This window comes from Dendrobates tinctorius, unplaced genomic scaffold, assembly GCF_039654945.1.
Source record: "Dendrobates tinctorius isolate UK_male_01 unplaced genomic scaffold, ASM3965494v1 ptg000070l, whole genome shotgun sequence".
Classification (NCBI taxonomy): Eukaryota; Metazoa; Chordata; class Amphibia; order Anura; family Dendrobatidae; genus Dendrobates; species Dendrobates tinctorius.
Genome location: NW_027361738.1, coordinates 41907765 through 41925111, shown reverse-complemented (window position 1 = coordinate 41925111; position 17347 = coordinate 41907765). Strand labels below are relative to the sequence as shown.

The following is a 17347-nucleotide window of genomic DNA, read 5'->3' as shown; positions in this document are numbered from 1 at the left end:
CGGGGAGAGCGTCAGTGCAGGTTTAGTCACCGCTCTGAGTATACAGAGCAGCAGCTGTAACTGCGCCCCCCGGCAGCATTGGGGCCAGCTGTCAGTCAGTGCCAGGGGCGCGGTTACAGACACCACTATCTATAGTCAGCGCAATGACTGAACTCGAGGCGGCACAACCCCCCCTAACTGACACCGCAATTCTGCCAGGAGGAATAAAGTTGATTTTCTCCCTGCAGTGTTCCAGTCGCGGCACCAGTGCTGGCTCAGACACTGCTCTGAGTACAGATAGCGGCCTGACCGACACTGGCTCTGCATTGGGGTCGGCTGTTAGTGCCGAGGGCGCAGTTACAGCTGCCGCTATCTATACTCATAGCAGTGACTGAATCGGCGCCACAGGACTGAAACTGGAACACTGCCGGGGACAATAAAGTTAATTTTCTCCCCACAGTATTTGGCTAAGTGCAGGCACAAGTCAGATTACTAACCCACATATGTAGGTTAATAGCGTTTTTTTCTGGTGACAGGTTCCCTTTAACAAAGCATTTTTAATTTTACATTTTGTTTTTACAAGCAATTTGCAATTTTACCCATTTACTAACACAGGACAACCCCTTTAATTTTAACTTGGCAATAACTAACTTTTAAGGAGGGAGTTGATAAAGAATGAGACATTGTCAGCAATAATAGGGATTGTCCCACAATTACATAATAAATGATAAGTACCTGATTGCAGAGGATTCATAGCGATCACGAGATTGGTGGCGTTGTGTCCACAAGCATTCAACCACTCCAGCGCTCCGCTAGCTTCATCAGACCCATAGACCAAGTGCGTTAAAATGTATTTTATTTGGCTTTTACCCAAATATATATCTTTTATGTATACCAAGCTGTATTCTAGCCCCAAAAAACTTAAATCACCTGTGCACTTCACCTACCTTTCTGAATCATGTAGTGCAAAATTTGTTCAACTAATGAGGACACAGTCATGGCGTCCTCTAGGACAGGCAAGAAAGTGTTTTCTGATGAAAAAACTTCAACCATTCTCATGGGTAGTGCAACATTGAGGCTGTCATCGTAGCAGTGCTGTAATAACCTACATGGAAGAAAGTTAAAGGGAAAGATAAACATGATTTTATATAGCGGAGTGTTTCGCAAATCTTACTGCATGTGACCGGACATTGCTTCTTCTAAACTGCAGTAAAATGCTTAATGCTCTGATAGATATAATGCAGATGTAGAACTAAGAATGATCAACTATACAGTATGCTGACATGTTCTCCGGCCGTACAGTCATTTAGGCAGCTGTACAATGCCAAAAGCCCCTTCTAGGCTGCTACCATTAAAGTTTTGCGCGAGATACTCAAATGGGAATTTTCAACTTTTTGGAAAAGGACCTGAGGTCCATCCATCTGTCATCTGATCCTACAACCTCAGTGGACAGGAGACTGTATAGACTGGACGTCATCACCGGAAGTTTCGAAGGGGAAAGTAACACGCCTTTCTTTATTATATATTGATTCCTTACCTCTGGCCACTATTAAAAAAAAAATGGTGTAAAACTCCTCTAGTGTCAGACTGTACCTTGCATGTCAACTAACACGTATAATGTGAACAAGGGTTACCTATAACCGACTAACTGAAAAAAACCCTATTAAAATGTAACTTTTATTAAGTACAAAAATAACAATATAAAATTGCACAGATGTCCCCTATTATAAAGCCTAGTAAAAAACAGGCTATTGTATTGCTGGAAAGAGATAAGGTATAACAGTCAAACCAAATCTAACCAGCTGAATCTGCCAATACAATCACGTGGTCAGAAAAACCTGAATCATAGCAGATGAAAACTGCACAATACTATTATAGCCGAAAAAACGGAAAAAAAAAAAAGGGGGAAATGGACATAAATAAGATGTATAAAAATTGATAATACGTGCTACCATCTGATAACAATTTCACTCAGCCGATGTGAAGAAAAGAGTGACCTGGCCCTATACAAAATGACTATCTGAACACCTACCTAGGTGCGGAGGTTGGCACCCTAAGAAATACGAGAATGGCGCCCCCGCTTGTGCGATGGCTATCCCTAATCTCCTATATAATCCTATAAGACGACAGATTAGAAACAGAGGGCCAGATGGCCTGTATCCATTTGCTTAGAATATCTTCATGAATGCAGTAAAGTAGATTTATACAATCATATATGCATGTGAGGAAAGGTAGAAAGTCCAGACAGTCTGAATAGATGCATAACACTCACACACAGTAGAACCAGTTACATATAAATTTGTAGCAAATTATGCCCTTTCACAAAACCACTATGTTATGTATATGAAGTATATATAAAAATTATCACATCAAGTACCCAGATAAAAAACTGCTCATTAGACACAATGATGAATCAATGGTAGGTAAACAGGAACGGCTTATCTGATAACAAATTGTCAGAAATCATGAAAGCAAACAAAGACACCACTGAGTGTACCAGATTTTCAAGTCTCAGTGTAAATTAGTAGGGGTGCTACAACCACTCCAGATATCAGATATATATCATAGCCCTAGTTTAAATCACCAGATACTGACAACAATAAGCCCATTCATGAAAAAAAAAACAGTACTTATCTGTGAATATATACTCCTTCATAATGATATCCATGATAACATCATTCCTCAAATATAGTCCGCACACTCTCAACGCGTTTCCCCCTACTCCGGGTTCATCAGGAGAGATGCATATTGGTCAGAGCGGTCTGGCAGTGGAGACTAATCCAATTGATGAGGCTGCACCTGTAGCTTACCATTCCCCCCTTATATAACTGTATCACTTCCAGCATCCCCTGCTTTCAGACTAACATCATCACCTGGTGCCACAACACTAGAAGCACAATGTATGTTTTCCTGCAGATTGAGTCCTCACATTCTCACTGCACATGTCCATTCAGTGTCCAGACGCTAGAGGAGTCACGTGATCAGCTCACAGCAATTGCTGCTCTCACACGGACGTCAGCACCTGCCCACACAGTGCTAGAGGCACACAGTATGTTTTCCTACCAATACCATTGTGTCCTCATTGTTTCACTGCGCATGTCCACTCAGTGTCTAGACGCTGTTATTACATGCTCCACTTCCCCTCCATCTGCGGTCCACGCTGGCATGCGTTCCACACCTCAGCCCCAGGCACTCTATCAAGTCACGGGACAGGCTCCGATCACTTCCGGTCTCGGGGATCCTGCACTCCGGTCATATGACCATCATTATTTTTAACATTCATGATTTACAGCATCATAAAAATATATATATATCTTGATAAAGTACTTAGGCCATTTGTGACATCACTTCCCTCGTATGTCCGTGACACTCTACATCTCCTGAGCTTATTAGAGGGAATTACTGAGAGTGCTGATACATGGGTGGCATCCATCGATGTGGAAGCACTCTACAGCAGTATATCCCACACATATGGGATGAGAGCTATTAATCATTTTTTGCAAACCAGAGCAGTTGACTGTCGGAATCATAAATCTTTTATTGAAGAACTTCTGCTTTTCTGTCTTACACATAATTACTTTCTCTTTGATGGGGAGTACTTCCACCAGCTCAGGGGTACTGCGATGGGGAGCCCTTGTGCCCCCACGTACGCTAACATCTTCCTGGGCTGGTGGGAGGAAACCCATATCTTTGGGGAGAAGGATGAGTGGTGGAACCAGTATATTAGCCTCTGGGCCAGATATATTGACGATATTTTGGTCTTTTGGTCTGGCCCAGAGGTTGAGTTCCGTCGCTTTGTGATACAGGAAAGATGTATATCTTTGTACCGTGTTAGCCAGTAGATAGAAAAATATTCAGGATTGAGAGTCCTCAGTAGTTGATACCTTTTAATGGCTAACTGAAAAGATGGTAACACATTGCAAGCTTTCGAGACTACTCAGGTCTCTTCATCAGGCTTACACTAATACAAAATCTGAAGTCACATATTTATGCACAATTCAGCCTAGAAAAAATGCAATAGATAAAACAAGTGACGTGAAGCAGAACTTTGTGGAGACTATTAATATTAATCAGGATGGACTTAGATTTACCTCTGAACATCATGACAGAAGTATAAATTTCCTTGACTTGACAATTTCTAAAGAACGTGATGGGAGTATCAGGACCTGTACATATCGTAAACCCACGTCCACTAACAATCTTTTAAGATGGACAAGCCATCATCCAGTCCCCTTAAAAAAAGGTATACCAAAGATGCAGTTCATGCGTTTAAGAAGGAACTGTAGTGATTCTGTTACTTTTAGGGACAGGCGGATGATCTGTATGATAGGTTTAGATCTCGAGTCTACCCCTGTGAAGTTCTGGATGGCCCTTACAATGAGGCCCTCTTTGCCGATAGGCAATCTCTTTTGAGAAAAAGAGAGAATAGGGACTGTGGATCCAATGTGGTTAGGCTGATTGGCACATATGATGGTCAATCTGAGAGAGTTTATCAAACCCTTAAGAAGCACTGGGGTGTTTTGCTGGCGGATCCGAATCTCAAAAAATTTGTGTCCCCTAAACCGAGCGTGACATATAGAAGGGGAAGGTCAATAGGGGACGAGCTTGTCCATAGCTTATATCAAAGACCTAAAAAACCAGGAACCTGGTTAGATAGGAAACCTTTTGGGTTTTTTTAAACGTGGGAATTGTTCAAGATGTGACAGGATGTGTCAAGGAAAAACCTTTAGCAGTGCGGCAAGTGGCAGGGTCTTTACTGTCTGGGATTTTGGTAATTGTAGATCTTCGGGCCTCGTTTATAAAGCTACCTGTACCTGCCCTATGGACTATGTTGGGAAAACAATAAGGGAGCTGAGGGTCAGGGTAGGAGAGCATATACGTGATATAAGAAATAAACGAGATACACCGGTGGCCCGTCATATGAATGAAGTACATGATGGACGCTTGAGTGAGATCACATTTAGTATGATAGAACTGGTCAAGCCCAAAATAAGAGGGGGGGATTTGGACAAGATCATACAGAGACGAGAGGCTGAATGGATATTCAGGCTACAGTCCCTTACCCCGAGTGGTTTGAATGAGTGTCTGTCGTATACTTGCTTTATCTAAACAATAGACTGTACTGTTTTGGACCTCTGGTTTGGGTATTGCCTGTACTTGTTGATGGATCTGTGTCGAGAAGCTGCATATTCTTCATGTATCTGGATTCTTCTAACATGCACTTGATTGTGGGACTTTTATTTAAATTTGCAACTGCGACATTTAAACGTGCCACATGGCTTACGATCCAACCACGTGCATTCTGGTCTCGGTTAGTTTCTACAATAAACCGAGACCAGAAGGCACGTGGGCTGGATCGTAAGCCATGTGGAACGTTTAAATGTGGCAGTTGCAAATTCTGTCCTTGGATCAGTAGAGGAAAATCATTCAAAGGTACTACATCGGGAAAAGTTTACTATATGAGAGACTTTGCAAACTGCAAAACAGAAGGTGTAGTCTACAAGGCCACAAGTTCCTGTCCACGTAATTATATAGGAAAACCAAAAGGGAATTGCGTAAACGAGTGGGGGAACATTTGGGAGACATAAAACACCCCTGGCGAGACATATAAAATTAGAACATCATAATGATCCAAAAGCTGTGTCCTTGAGGTGGTGCAGCGTAACCCACGGGGGGGAAACTGGGATAAGTCATTATTAAAAAAGGAATGTCAGTGGATATTTAGACTACGTACTCTTGTGCCGGATGGCCTTAATGAACAACAGAATTACTGTTGTTTCATTTGATTCCGTGTCCATTATCATGAAGCCATGCCTGTGACTAGGTCTTGTGACCCAGTCTTTTATTATAATTAGGATATGATACTTGATTAGAATGTACCCCAAATGTTAGTTCCTACCCTTATTTACAGTCACTGTATATACTATGGTTCTGGGCATGAGGTTAAAATGAATTAAAAATGTTATAATCTTGATGGGTATGTAAGAGATCTAAAATTATAAATCATGATCCTATGTGTTTTTGGATGAACATTAAGTATATATAAACTCTGCCTATTTATACAATATGTGCGGTGGTAGTCACTGTTTATATGTATCGAGCCTAATGTAATAATGCTCTTTTTGTGCGAGGAATATAGGTAAATAGCCTCACAGTTTAGGGCATGCGCATTTCCATTATAGGAGTAAATTTATCCATGTACTCGCAGGATGTAGAGCATGCTCAGGTATAATGCATGAAGAAAAACATCCCTATAGATCTGATCATGCGTACTTCAGAAGTGAGGACGCTGCTTATATGAGCTGTAATATGTTTCTATGTGACTACACTGCATCTTTGCAATGATGGATATTATGGTGACTGTAGCCTGATCATGTGACTCTCCCAGCGTCTAGACACTGAGTGCACATGCGCAATGAAACAATGAGGACACAATGGTATTGGTAGGAAAACATACTGTGTGCCTCTAGCACTGTGTGGGCCGGTGCTGACGTCAGGGTGAGAGCAGCAATTGCTGTGAGCTGATCATGTGACTCCTCTAGCGTCTGGACACTAAATGGACATGTGCAGTGAGAATGTGAGGACACAATCTGCAGGAAAAGATGGATTTTTGGTTCTTACCGTAAAATCTCTTTCTTGGAGCCTTCATTGGGGGACACAGATTACCATGGAAATCATCACATCCGGATACAAGATCGAGTTTGCGTCTCCGCCAAAGGGACGTTTTTTCCTGTCCCGACATCCAAGACAGCGGCCTCACATTCCAGGATTCTTTCAAGCCGTCTCCTCTCTTCTTGCCGCCGGAGTGATCGTTCCGGTTCCCGCACACGAACGATTTTCAGGCTTCTATTCAAGTATCTTCGTTGTCCCAAAAAAAAAAAAAACTGTTCTTTTCGGCCAATACTGGACCTCAAATTGCTCAATCGCCAAGTAAAGATTTTCCACTTCAGAATGGAGTCTCTTCGGTCGGTGAAAGCCTCAATGGAACACAAGGAATTTCTCTGTTCTGTGGACATACGGGATGCCTACCTTCACATCCCTGTGTGTTTGCAACATCAGAAATACCTTCGTTTTGCGATTCAGGAAGACCACTACCAGTTCACGGCTCTTCCCTTCGGTCTGGCCTCCACTCCCCGGGTTTTCCCGAAGGTAATGGCGACAATCATGGCCATCCTCCGCTCCAGGGGGATCCTCATCATCCCTTATCTGGACGACCTTTTGATCAAGGGATCGTTCCCGGCAAGACTGTCTTCGGAGTCTTCAGATAGTCCTAGACACTCTTTGCCGTCTTGGGCGGATAATCAACAAAGGAAAGTCCATTTTGATCCCCACACAGCTCCTGACCTTCCTAGGCATGGAATTCGACACAAATCTAGCCCGTGTGTTTCTTCCAAAGGAGAGATTTTCAGCTCTTTCCAAAGGGATCCGACTTCTCAAGCGGCCAACCCCCATTCCCCTTCGGTCCGGCATGAAGGTTCTGAGGAAGATGGTAGCTTCCATGGAAGCGGTGCCCTTTGCACAATTTCATCTTCGTCCCCTCCAGTTGGCTCTTCTTTCGGCCTGGGACAAGACCTCGCTGTCCTTGGACCGTCCCATTCTCCTTCCCCTCAGAGTGAAACAATCCCTGACTTGGTGGGCAAGGCCAGAGTCGGTCCTTTCTTCCGCTTCAATGGCAAGTCATCACCACCGATGCTAGCCTTACCATTGATTCATCATTGTGTCTAATGGGCAGTTTTTTATCTGGGTACTTAATGTGATAATTTTTATATATACTTCATATACATAACATAGTGGTTTTTGGGAAAGGGCATAATTTGCTACAAATTTATATGTAACTGGTTCTACTGTGTGTGAGTGTTATGCATCTATTCAGACTGTCTGGACTTTCTACCTTTCCTCACATGCATATATGATTGTATAAATCTACTTTACTGCATTCATGAAGATATTCTAAGCAAATGGATACAGGCCATCTGGCCCTCTGTTTCTAATCTGTCGTCTTATAGGATGATATAGGAGATTAGGGATAGCCATCGCACGAGCGGGGGTGCCATTCTCGTATTTCTTAGGGTGCCAACCTCCGCACCTAGGTAGGTGTTCAGATAGTCATTTTGTATAGGGCCAGGTCACTCTTTTCTTCACATCGGCTGAGTGAAATTGTTATCAGATGGTAGCACGTATTATCAAATATTATACATCTTATTTATCTCCATTTCCCCTTTTTTTTCCGTTTTTTGAGGTTTTTGGGCTATCATAGTGTTGTGCAGTTTTTAACTGCTATGATTCAGGTTTTTCTGACCACATGATTGGATTGGCAGATTCAGCTGGTTAGATTTGGTTTGACTGTAAGGGTGTGTGCAGACGCTGCGGAATCCGCTGCGGATTAATCCGCACGAATTTTGCAAAAACCGCAGATAAACCGCAGGTCAAAAGACCTGCAGATTATCTGCGGTTTTGACTGCGGTTTGGTCCTGTGGATTCACCATCTCCACAATGGTGGAGATAGGAACCCGCTGCGGATTCCGCAGAAAGAATTCACATGTCACTTCTTTCTGCGGTTTCAAAACCGCAGCAAATCCGTGCAGATTTTTCCGCAACGTCTACACAGAGTTTTTTTTACCATTCATTTGAATGGTACTGTACACCGCAGCTAAAACTGCTGCGGGTCCGCAGCGGCCAAAAACGCTGCGGAAACGCAGCGGAATCCGCAGCGTGTGCACATACCCTTATACTTTATCTCTTTCCAGCAATACAATAGCCCGTTTTTAACTAGGCTTTATAATAGGGGACATCGGTGCAATTTTCTATTGTTATTTTTGCACTTTGTACCTTGCAAGTCCCATCATCACACGTATTATGTGAAGAACAATTTGATGTATTATTTATTTATCTTGCTTTGCTTATATAGCGCCATTAATTCCACAGCGCTTTACAGACATCATCATCACTGTCCCCATCGGGGCTCATAATCTAGATTCCCTATCAGTATGTCTTTGGAGAGTGGAAGGAACCTGAAGGAAACCCACACAAACAGGGAGAACATATAAACTCCTTGCAGATGTCATCCATGGTGGGATTTTTACCCAGGACCACAGCGCTGCAAAAATCTATACTGATCCACCGTGATGTCCAAGTATCACTACATAAAGTAAATCAGATCTTAAATTTAAAAATTTGTCTAAATTGTTTGGTAGAGGCCTGAAGTCTGAGAATATGATGCCACTATTCCATGTTTTCCGATTTCCAACCTTCTTTGGGAGGCTTTTGAAGAGGTCTTTGGTGAAATTTTCAAGTATTTTTACAGTTTTTTTTTTTTTAAGTGCTTTGATTGGACATTGCCTAGTTTGGAGTGTTTTCCATCAAAATTCACTTCAAAGAAGTGACATGTACTTTCTTGACTTCAGGTGTTTTTGAAAGCCCTGTAGCTTTTAAAAAACACTCAAAAGCCTGAACATATAAAAAGCAAATCGGTTTTGCCACAAAATGAATAGGAAGAGTCTTTTGAGAGTTTTATGATCATTTTTTTTTGTATTCTCAGGAGCAGAGCTGCTCAAAAACTGTCGGGAAAAAGTCGCAATGTGAACATACCCTTAGCGAGAGGCAAAAAAAAGTCTCTCAGTAGTGCAGCCTCATGTATGTGTATCGAAATTATCCTTAGTACCCTCCTTTTGATTCTTCTGTTTGCAATTTCTAGGCTTGTTATTGGCACTGACCCTTCTACATATATCTACTTAAGTGAATACTATCTCAGCCTTTCATGTCTAAGATGGGAATAGCTATATCCAGGAGTCGGCTACAATTGGTGGGGTTACAGAAAACATTGAGCACAGCTGTTCTGTAACCCCCACGAGCAGCACACAGTTGTATCTGAAAATCATTTTAAAGGGAATCTGTCAGCAGGTTTTTACTATGTAATCTGAGAGCTGCGAGACCTAGAGACAAAGTCTGTACAGAGATGCGGATACGAGATGAAGTTTCAATAAAATTAGTGTTTTATCAGAAGATTATCACTACAGGTCTAGAGGCCCCGTCACACACAGCGAGATCTCTAGTGAGATCGCTGATTTGTGGCGCATCAGCGATCTCGCCAGCGACATCGCTGTGTGTGACACACATCAGCAACCGCCGGGTATCGCTGATCGAGCAGGAACATCCTGTGCCTGCATGTGGCAGCGGGAGAGCAACAATCAGCGATGCTGCACGCTGGTATCTAAGGTAAACAGCGGGTTTCTAAGAGCCGCGCGGCTCTTGGATACCCGCTGTTTACCCTGGAAACCAGCGTGCACGCTGGTATCTAAGGTAAACAGCAGGTAATGCGTGGCTCTTATAAACCCACTGTTTACCTTAGATACCAGCTTGCTCGCTGGTCCTGATCGCTGGAGGGGCTGTCTATGTGACAGCTCACCAGCGATCAGCCTAATGATGTCCCAGCGATCCCATCCATGTCGGATCATTGGGGGGATCGCTGGGACAATGTTATGTGTAACGGGGCCTTAGGTGTCTCATGCCTCCTAGTCAACAGCTTTGTACAACCCTGCCCCTACCACTGATTAGCAGCCTTCTATACAGTGCACACAGAAAGCTTCCAATCAGTGGTGTGTGCAGGGTTATAAAGGGATCAGTATTCTGAGCTCTGCTAGATCAGCAGCAGAGAAAACTGTGATTATATCAATATGACAGCATGCAGCCTGGCAAGTGATACATCACTGAAATCAGGCGCTCAGACCCTACATCATACTGCTCTTGGATTATATAACAAAAACCTGCTGATAGATTCCCTTCAAATACTGAATGAATAAAATACCAATTGTGATCTACTTACCTACAACATAACCCCAAGAGCCTCTTGATTTGGTACAGACAAGTAAGTCTGTCTGGGCCGATGAGTTGTTTTACAAACTGGGAATTATGTTTTATCAAGTTCTGACAAATCCATATCTATAAGGAAGAATAAAAATACTAATTGGTCTCTAAATGACATGCCCTGATAAAGAGGAAATTAACTCAAGGAAGCCATCCTTCTAGCGAGAGCAACTTATAAATTGGAAAGATTTTTGTTCATAAACTTTTGACCAGGGATTATTCCAGCATCAAAGGATTTTCCGATTTTAAAAATTGTGTAACTGCACTAAGATTAGTCACTGACTAATGCACGAGATGCCTGCTGCTCCCCTACTCACATGACCATGCTTCCCTGTACCCTTAAGGACCCCATACAAAGTTGCCCAACCCACCGATATCGTCAGGATTGTCAGATAGTCTAATATGTATGGGGGTCTCTTGGCAGATCATGTCAGAGGACAGACGAATCGCCATATTGGAATTTCCTGGGTATGGGAAAATTGAGAAAGATCTCAACTGAATTATCTGATGTGTAAGGGGGGGGTAGGGGCGTTAACACTGCACATCACTCACCAGGGCTGCTATCAGAACAAATGTGCTGTACTGAGCTGGGCAAGATAATTACAATACAGGAGCGTTACTTCTCAGCTACGGAGGAATTATTGTACCAGCATTCAGATAGACTTAGATACTTTTCTGTTTTTTCGCTCTATAAGGTCGGAAAACCCCATAAAAGTAAACAAAATTGCAGATTAAAAAACATAAAATTAAAGGGGTTTTCCAGACATTTTGCACTGATGGCCTCTTCTACAAAGGCAAGTTCCTGGACAACCTCTTGAACCTAAGCAATGATTTACAACAGGCTTTCCTACTTCCATTGTATTTTATCAGATCGGAATAAGGGGACGTTATTTTCTGACAATCGAATGACCAGCAGGTATGTTACATGTAACAACAGGAACACGTCGTCACTTTCTTCATCTGTTACAATAACCTGGTTGGCAGCATCTCTCTGTCTACCAGTGATAATGCAATATAACACAAAACGTTGTAATAGTGTCCACATTATTATAGGGTGTGCTGCCAACAAAAAGAGGGATTCTTATTTCACGGTGAGATTAATGAGATGGATTGCACTTGATCATTGACCTTACCAAACGCTTTGAATCTTCAGTCTGTTTGTAAAAAAAGAGCAGTTTCCGCACAAGAAGTGTAAGGTTTTTTCCATCTGCTGAAGGTATGCTGGAAGTAGCTGAGCTAGCACAGAAATCAAACTCGCTTCTTTGGATGGAGTACTAAGAATGAGGGAGAAGTATTACAACGTTAGAATCACTTCTGTCAGTCTGGCAGAACCGTATATATTCAAATGACTGATCAAACCAAGCAGAGGCGTTCGGCGTAACCTTGGTGTGGTCCAACAGTGCACATTCACAACTACTGGTTTTCCATCTATCTCAGTCCTCCTCTGGATTCTGAAGAGGCAAAGCAATTAGGAGGGAAGGTGCACTGAACTGCTCCACCAACTGCACCCTGAGCACCTGTACTTGGTTTGAACAGTCATTTTCTGCTGAAAGAGTCCCTTTAACTATAACAGTAACAGGGTATTCCCATCTCCAAGATCCCATCCCAATATGTAGTAGGTGTAATAATAATGTTAGCAAATACCTCCAATTAGAAAAGTGGTATAGTTCTTCTGATTCACTATGTCGCTTACCCCATGTGCAGAGCATTGTAGTAGCTTAGATATCAATGCCTATGAACACTCATATAGTGACAGCTAGCTGTTAGAGGTCATAACCATGGACACCCAAGCTACTGCAATGCCCTGCACATGGGGTAAACAGCATAGCAAATAATAAGAAGTACACCACATTTCCAATAGGAGATATTTGCTAATATTATTATTGTTATTATAATGCCTACTAAATATTGGGATAGGACCTTGGAGACGAGAACACCCCTTTAACTAATACAAAAGATGAGAATAGAGTTGGACCAATGAGTTCTGACCTCTATTGAGGGGAGCAATGCAATGATCTGCACCAGTAAAAGAGCCATTTTGCTTTTGTCTACCAGAGTTTTAATTTCAATATAATGTCAATTTTAATGTGCAACAGATGATTGGCTTTTTTTTTATGAATTTGGATGCAAAGTGGATGATCTATGAGGTGTGTGAGATCACATGGTTAGATGGTCTCAAAAGATGGCATGAAATTAACACACATGCAAAAACATGGATTTTTGTGATAAACTCACCGTAAAATTCTTTTCTCCGAGACGCTCATTGGGGGACACAGGTAGTGTGGGTGTATGCTACTGCCGCCTGGAGGCTGACACTAAGTGAATGACAAAAAAAGGTTAGCTCCTCCTCCGTAGTATACACCCTTGCCTCGGTTGCAGGCGAAACCAGTTCGGTGCAAAAGTAGTAGGAGACCACAACAGACATATCAACCTTAATGCAGATGACAATATGTCTAGAAAACAACCCACCTAGTATTATAAGTACATATTAATTAACAACGTAAATAAAGAGCCAACTGGCTATCAGGGCGGGTGCTGTGTCCCCCAATGAGCGTCTCGGAGAAAAGGATTTTACAGTGAGTTTATCACAAAAATCCATGTTTCTCCTTCGCCTCATTGGGGGACACAGGTACTGTGGGATGTCCTAAAGCAATCCCTGGGTGGAAAGTTGACTCACCGATCCAAGCTACATGCACCTCCTTAGAGGTGCTCCACCGCTGCTTGGAGAATCCTTCTACCCAGACTCGCATCTGCCGAAGCCTGAGTATGGATATTGTAGTGCTTTGCGAATGTGTGCAAGTTGGACCAGGTTGCAGCCTTGCAAAGCTGTTGTGCCGATGCCTGGTGCCGAAGAGCCCAAGAGGTGTCCACTGCCCGAGTAGAGTGCGCTCTGATCCCTGCTGGAACTGGTGTGCCTCTAATGCTGTAAGACTCCTGAATAGTCAAGCAAATCCACCTGGCTAAGGTCGATTTTGAGGCAGCGCGTCCCTTCCTGCGCTCCACGGGAAGCACGAACAGTGTGTCCGTCTGGCGAAAGGGTGCCGTCCGCGACACGTATCTCCTAAGAGCTCTCTCCAGCTCCAACGTATGAAGAGCCTTTTCCACATGGTGTACCGATGCTGGACAAAAAGAGGGCAAGACGATATCCTCATTAATGTGAAACGAGGAGACGACCTTCGGCAGAAAAGGGGGAGCTGGTCTGAGAACCACCTTATCCTTGTGGAAGACCAGAAACAGAGCTCGGCAGGATAGAGCTGCCAGCTCTGAGACCCGCCTGATTGACATGATCGCCACAAGAAATACTACCTTCCAGGAAAGGTAGGCTAAAGAGACCTCCTGAAATGGTTCAAATGGAGCCTCCTGTAGGACACTTGAGAAGAGGTTAAGGTCCCAAGTGTCCAGGAGCGCCTTATAAGGAGGTACCAAGTGAGAGACTCCCTGAATGAAAGTCTTTACCTGTAGATTGGTAGCAATCCTGCGCTGGAACAGAACGGATAAGGCTGATATTTGTCTCCTGAGGGAACTTGGGGCAAAGCCTGAGTCTAGGCCAGACTGGAGAAAAGCCAAGATGTTGGAAATAGAAAACCTCAGTGGAGGACAACCATGGTGCCGACACCATGTGACAAAGACTTTCCAGGTTTGATGATAAATACGTGCTGAGGCCGGCTTCCGGGCGCTAACCATTGTAGCAACCAGATTGCGGCCGAACCCAGCCTGGGCTAGAATCCAAGATTCAACGGCCACGCCGTCAAACACAGGGCCCCTGATTTCGGGTGGTAGATCGGGCCCTGGGACAATAGATCTGGGCGCTCTGGCAGGCGCCAAGGAACGTCGGCGAATAGCTGTACTAGGTCTGCGTACCATGCCCGACGAGGCCAATCTGGGGCCAGCAGAATCACTGGCACCCCCCTTCTGCCTTGATCTTCTTGATGACCCTCGGAAGTAATGGCAAAGGGGGAAATAGGAATGGGAGGCGAAACTGGTTCCATGACAGAATTAATGCATCCACGGCAATTGCCTGCGAGTCCCGGGATTGAGCGACAAACGCTGGTACCTTAGCGTTCACTCTGGAAGCCATTAGGTCCACATCCGGCGTTCCTCATCATTGGCAAATCTGCCAGAAAATCTCGGGGTGTAGTGACCATTCCCCGGATGCGAGACCCTGCCGGCTGAGGAAGTCTGCTGCCCAGTCCTCTACGCCCGGGATGTGGACTGCCGATATCGCCGAGTGCTTTCTCTCGGCCCAATGAAGCACATGCCCCACCTCGCGAATGGCTGCCCTGCTGCTGGTGCCCCCCTGATGATTTATGTAAGCCACAGCCGTGGCATTGTCTGACTGGATCCGAACGGGCCGGCCTGCTAGAAGGTGATGAAACTGTCGCAGAGCTAGCCGGATTGCCTGTATTTCCAACAAGTTGATTGGGAGGCGCGCTTCCTGCGGTGACCACCATCCCTGGGTCGTGTGGTGGCGAAAAACTGCTCCCCAGCCGAGGAGGCTGGCGTCGGTTGTCACTACCAACCAATGGTCTGGGGGAAAGGGCTTGCCCTGGAGAAGTGAGGCACTGGCTGTCCACCACCCGAGTGCCTGTGTGATCCGCGTGGACAACCGGTACCGGCGATTGAGAGAGAATGGGTTTTTGTCCCAGGCTGATAAGAGGGCGTGCTGCAGGGGGCGAAGATGGAGCTAGGCAAATGGAATTGCCTCCATTGCTGCCACCATCTTTCCAAGGATCCTCATGCAGAAACGGATGGTATGAGGGACCGGTTGGCGCAGTTTCCAGACTCCCTGCCAGAGAGCTAAGGCCTTGTCTTGAGGGAGAATTACCAACCCTCGGGAAATGTCGAAGATCATTCCTAAGAAGGAAATCCTCTGAGTTGGAACAGGGGATGACTTTTTCAGATTGACCAACCATCCTAAGTGGGAAAGAGTATCTAGCGTGATGCTGACACTCTCCTCGCATTTCCGAAATGAGGGGCCCTTGACCAAGAAGTCATCTAAATAAGGAAAGACAACTAACTATGCCCCGGGAGTGCAGGGTGGCCATGACGACTTCCATGACTTTTGTGAATACCCTGGGAGCGGTGGCCAACCCGAAGGGCAGTGCTGCGAGCTGAAAATGTAGGCCGTTGATGGCGAAGCGCAGAAACCTTTGGTGTGGGGGAAAAATGAGGATGTGTAAGTAGGCGTCTTGAATGTCGATAGAGGCCAAGTATTCTCCCCGCCCCATGGCAGATATGACTGAATGGAGACACTCCATCCGGAATTGTCTGATCCTGATAAACTTGTTCAGGAGCTTTAGGTCCAGAATGGGTCTGACGGCCCCATCTTTTTTGGCACTGTGAACAGGTTGGAGTAGAACCCCTGATATTTTTCGTTCTCCGGTACAGGGACAATGACTCCGCTGTGCTGGAGTAATTTTATGGCCTTGAGTAACGCCCTTGCTCGGGCGATTACTTTGGGAGGGCGGGAAAGAAAAAACGTCTTGGGGGGTATTTGATGAATTCTATCTTGTACCCCGAGGACACCAGCTCTGTTGCCCATGTGTCGTGTGAGACAGAGAGCCAGGCGTGGCGAAACCAAAGCAGGCGGCCGCCTACCTTGCCAAAGTCGCCTTGAAATTGCCTTGAGTCATTTGGCTGAAGATCTCTGTGACCTAAGTCCTCTTGATCTGGGCTGGTGGGTACGCATTCTCCCCAACGGGTTGGTTCTATACGAGATCTGCCGATCCCTGTCCTGGCTGGGATGGCCTGAAGCGGCGGGATTGGTCGCTGCAGTCCACCCGGGGTTGCGAAAGGACCGCAACCTTGTCTGAGGTTGGTGACAAAACAGCTTTTGGCACTTTGCTGAGGGAGGAAACTGCTCTTTCCACCTGTGGAATCAGAGATGAGCTGATCCAACTTCTCCCCGAACAGACAACTGCTCTGATAAGGCAAGGAAGTCAGGGATTTCTTGGAAGTTGTGTCTGCCCGCCATGTCCTCAACCATAAAGCCCTCCTAATGGAGATCGTATTTGCCGCAGCGAGTGCCGCACAGTTGGCCGCATCCAAAGATGCATTAATTAGGTAGTCCACGGCCAAAGTGATTTGATTTGCGATCTCTGATACCTCTGCTGGTAGGCCCATACCCTGCAGGGCTGTGTTCAATGATTCTGACCCAGCCATCATGGCCTTTGCTACCCAGGATGCTGCAAATGAGGGGGAGAGGGCTGAACCTGAGGCCTCAAATACTGAGCAAGCTAGGCTCTCCATGAGACGGTCAGTGGGATCCTTGATAGAGGACCCACTAGGTATGGATAACAGGGTCCTAGACGCCAAGCGCGACACGGGTGAATCTCCCGTTGGGGACTCTGCCCATTTCTTACGGAGATCAGGGGCGAACGGATACCTCGCCTCGAGCGCCTTTTGCCCTGAGAAACGCTTGTTGTGCCGCTCCCTGTGTTGTTGTACTATGCCCTCAAACTCTGGGTGAGAGCTAAACACTCTATGCACCCAATTTGCTCGCTTA

The 17347-nt window shown here is 45.0% G+C and overlaps 1 protein-coding gene across 3 annotated transcripts in view; it reads right to left on the bottom strand.

Annotated features, from left to right (window-relative positions):
* UBE3C (ubiquitin protein ligase E3C) overlaps positions 1–17347 on the bottom strand; it is a 191556-nt gene that overhangs the window by 161054 nt on the left and 13155 nt on the right. For all 3 annotated transcript variants that reach the window (XM_073581600.1, XM_073581602.1, XM_073581601.1), the window contains exons 5-7: positions 11976–12116; positions 10802–10917; positions 927–1084 (exon numbers count right to left, since the gene is read on the bottom strand). In XM_073581600.1, the coding sequence (XP_073437701.1) occupies positions 927–1084; positions 10802–10917; positions 11976–12116 (415 nt within the window). The remainder of the gene's footprint in view (positions 1–926; positions 1085–10801; positions 10918–11975; positions 12117–17347) is intronic.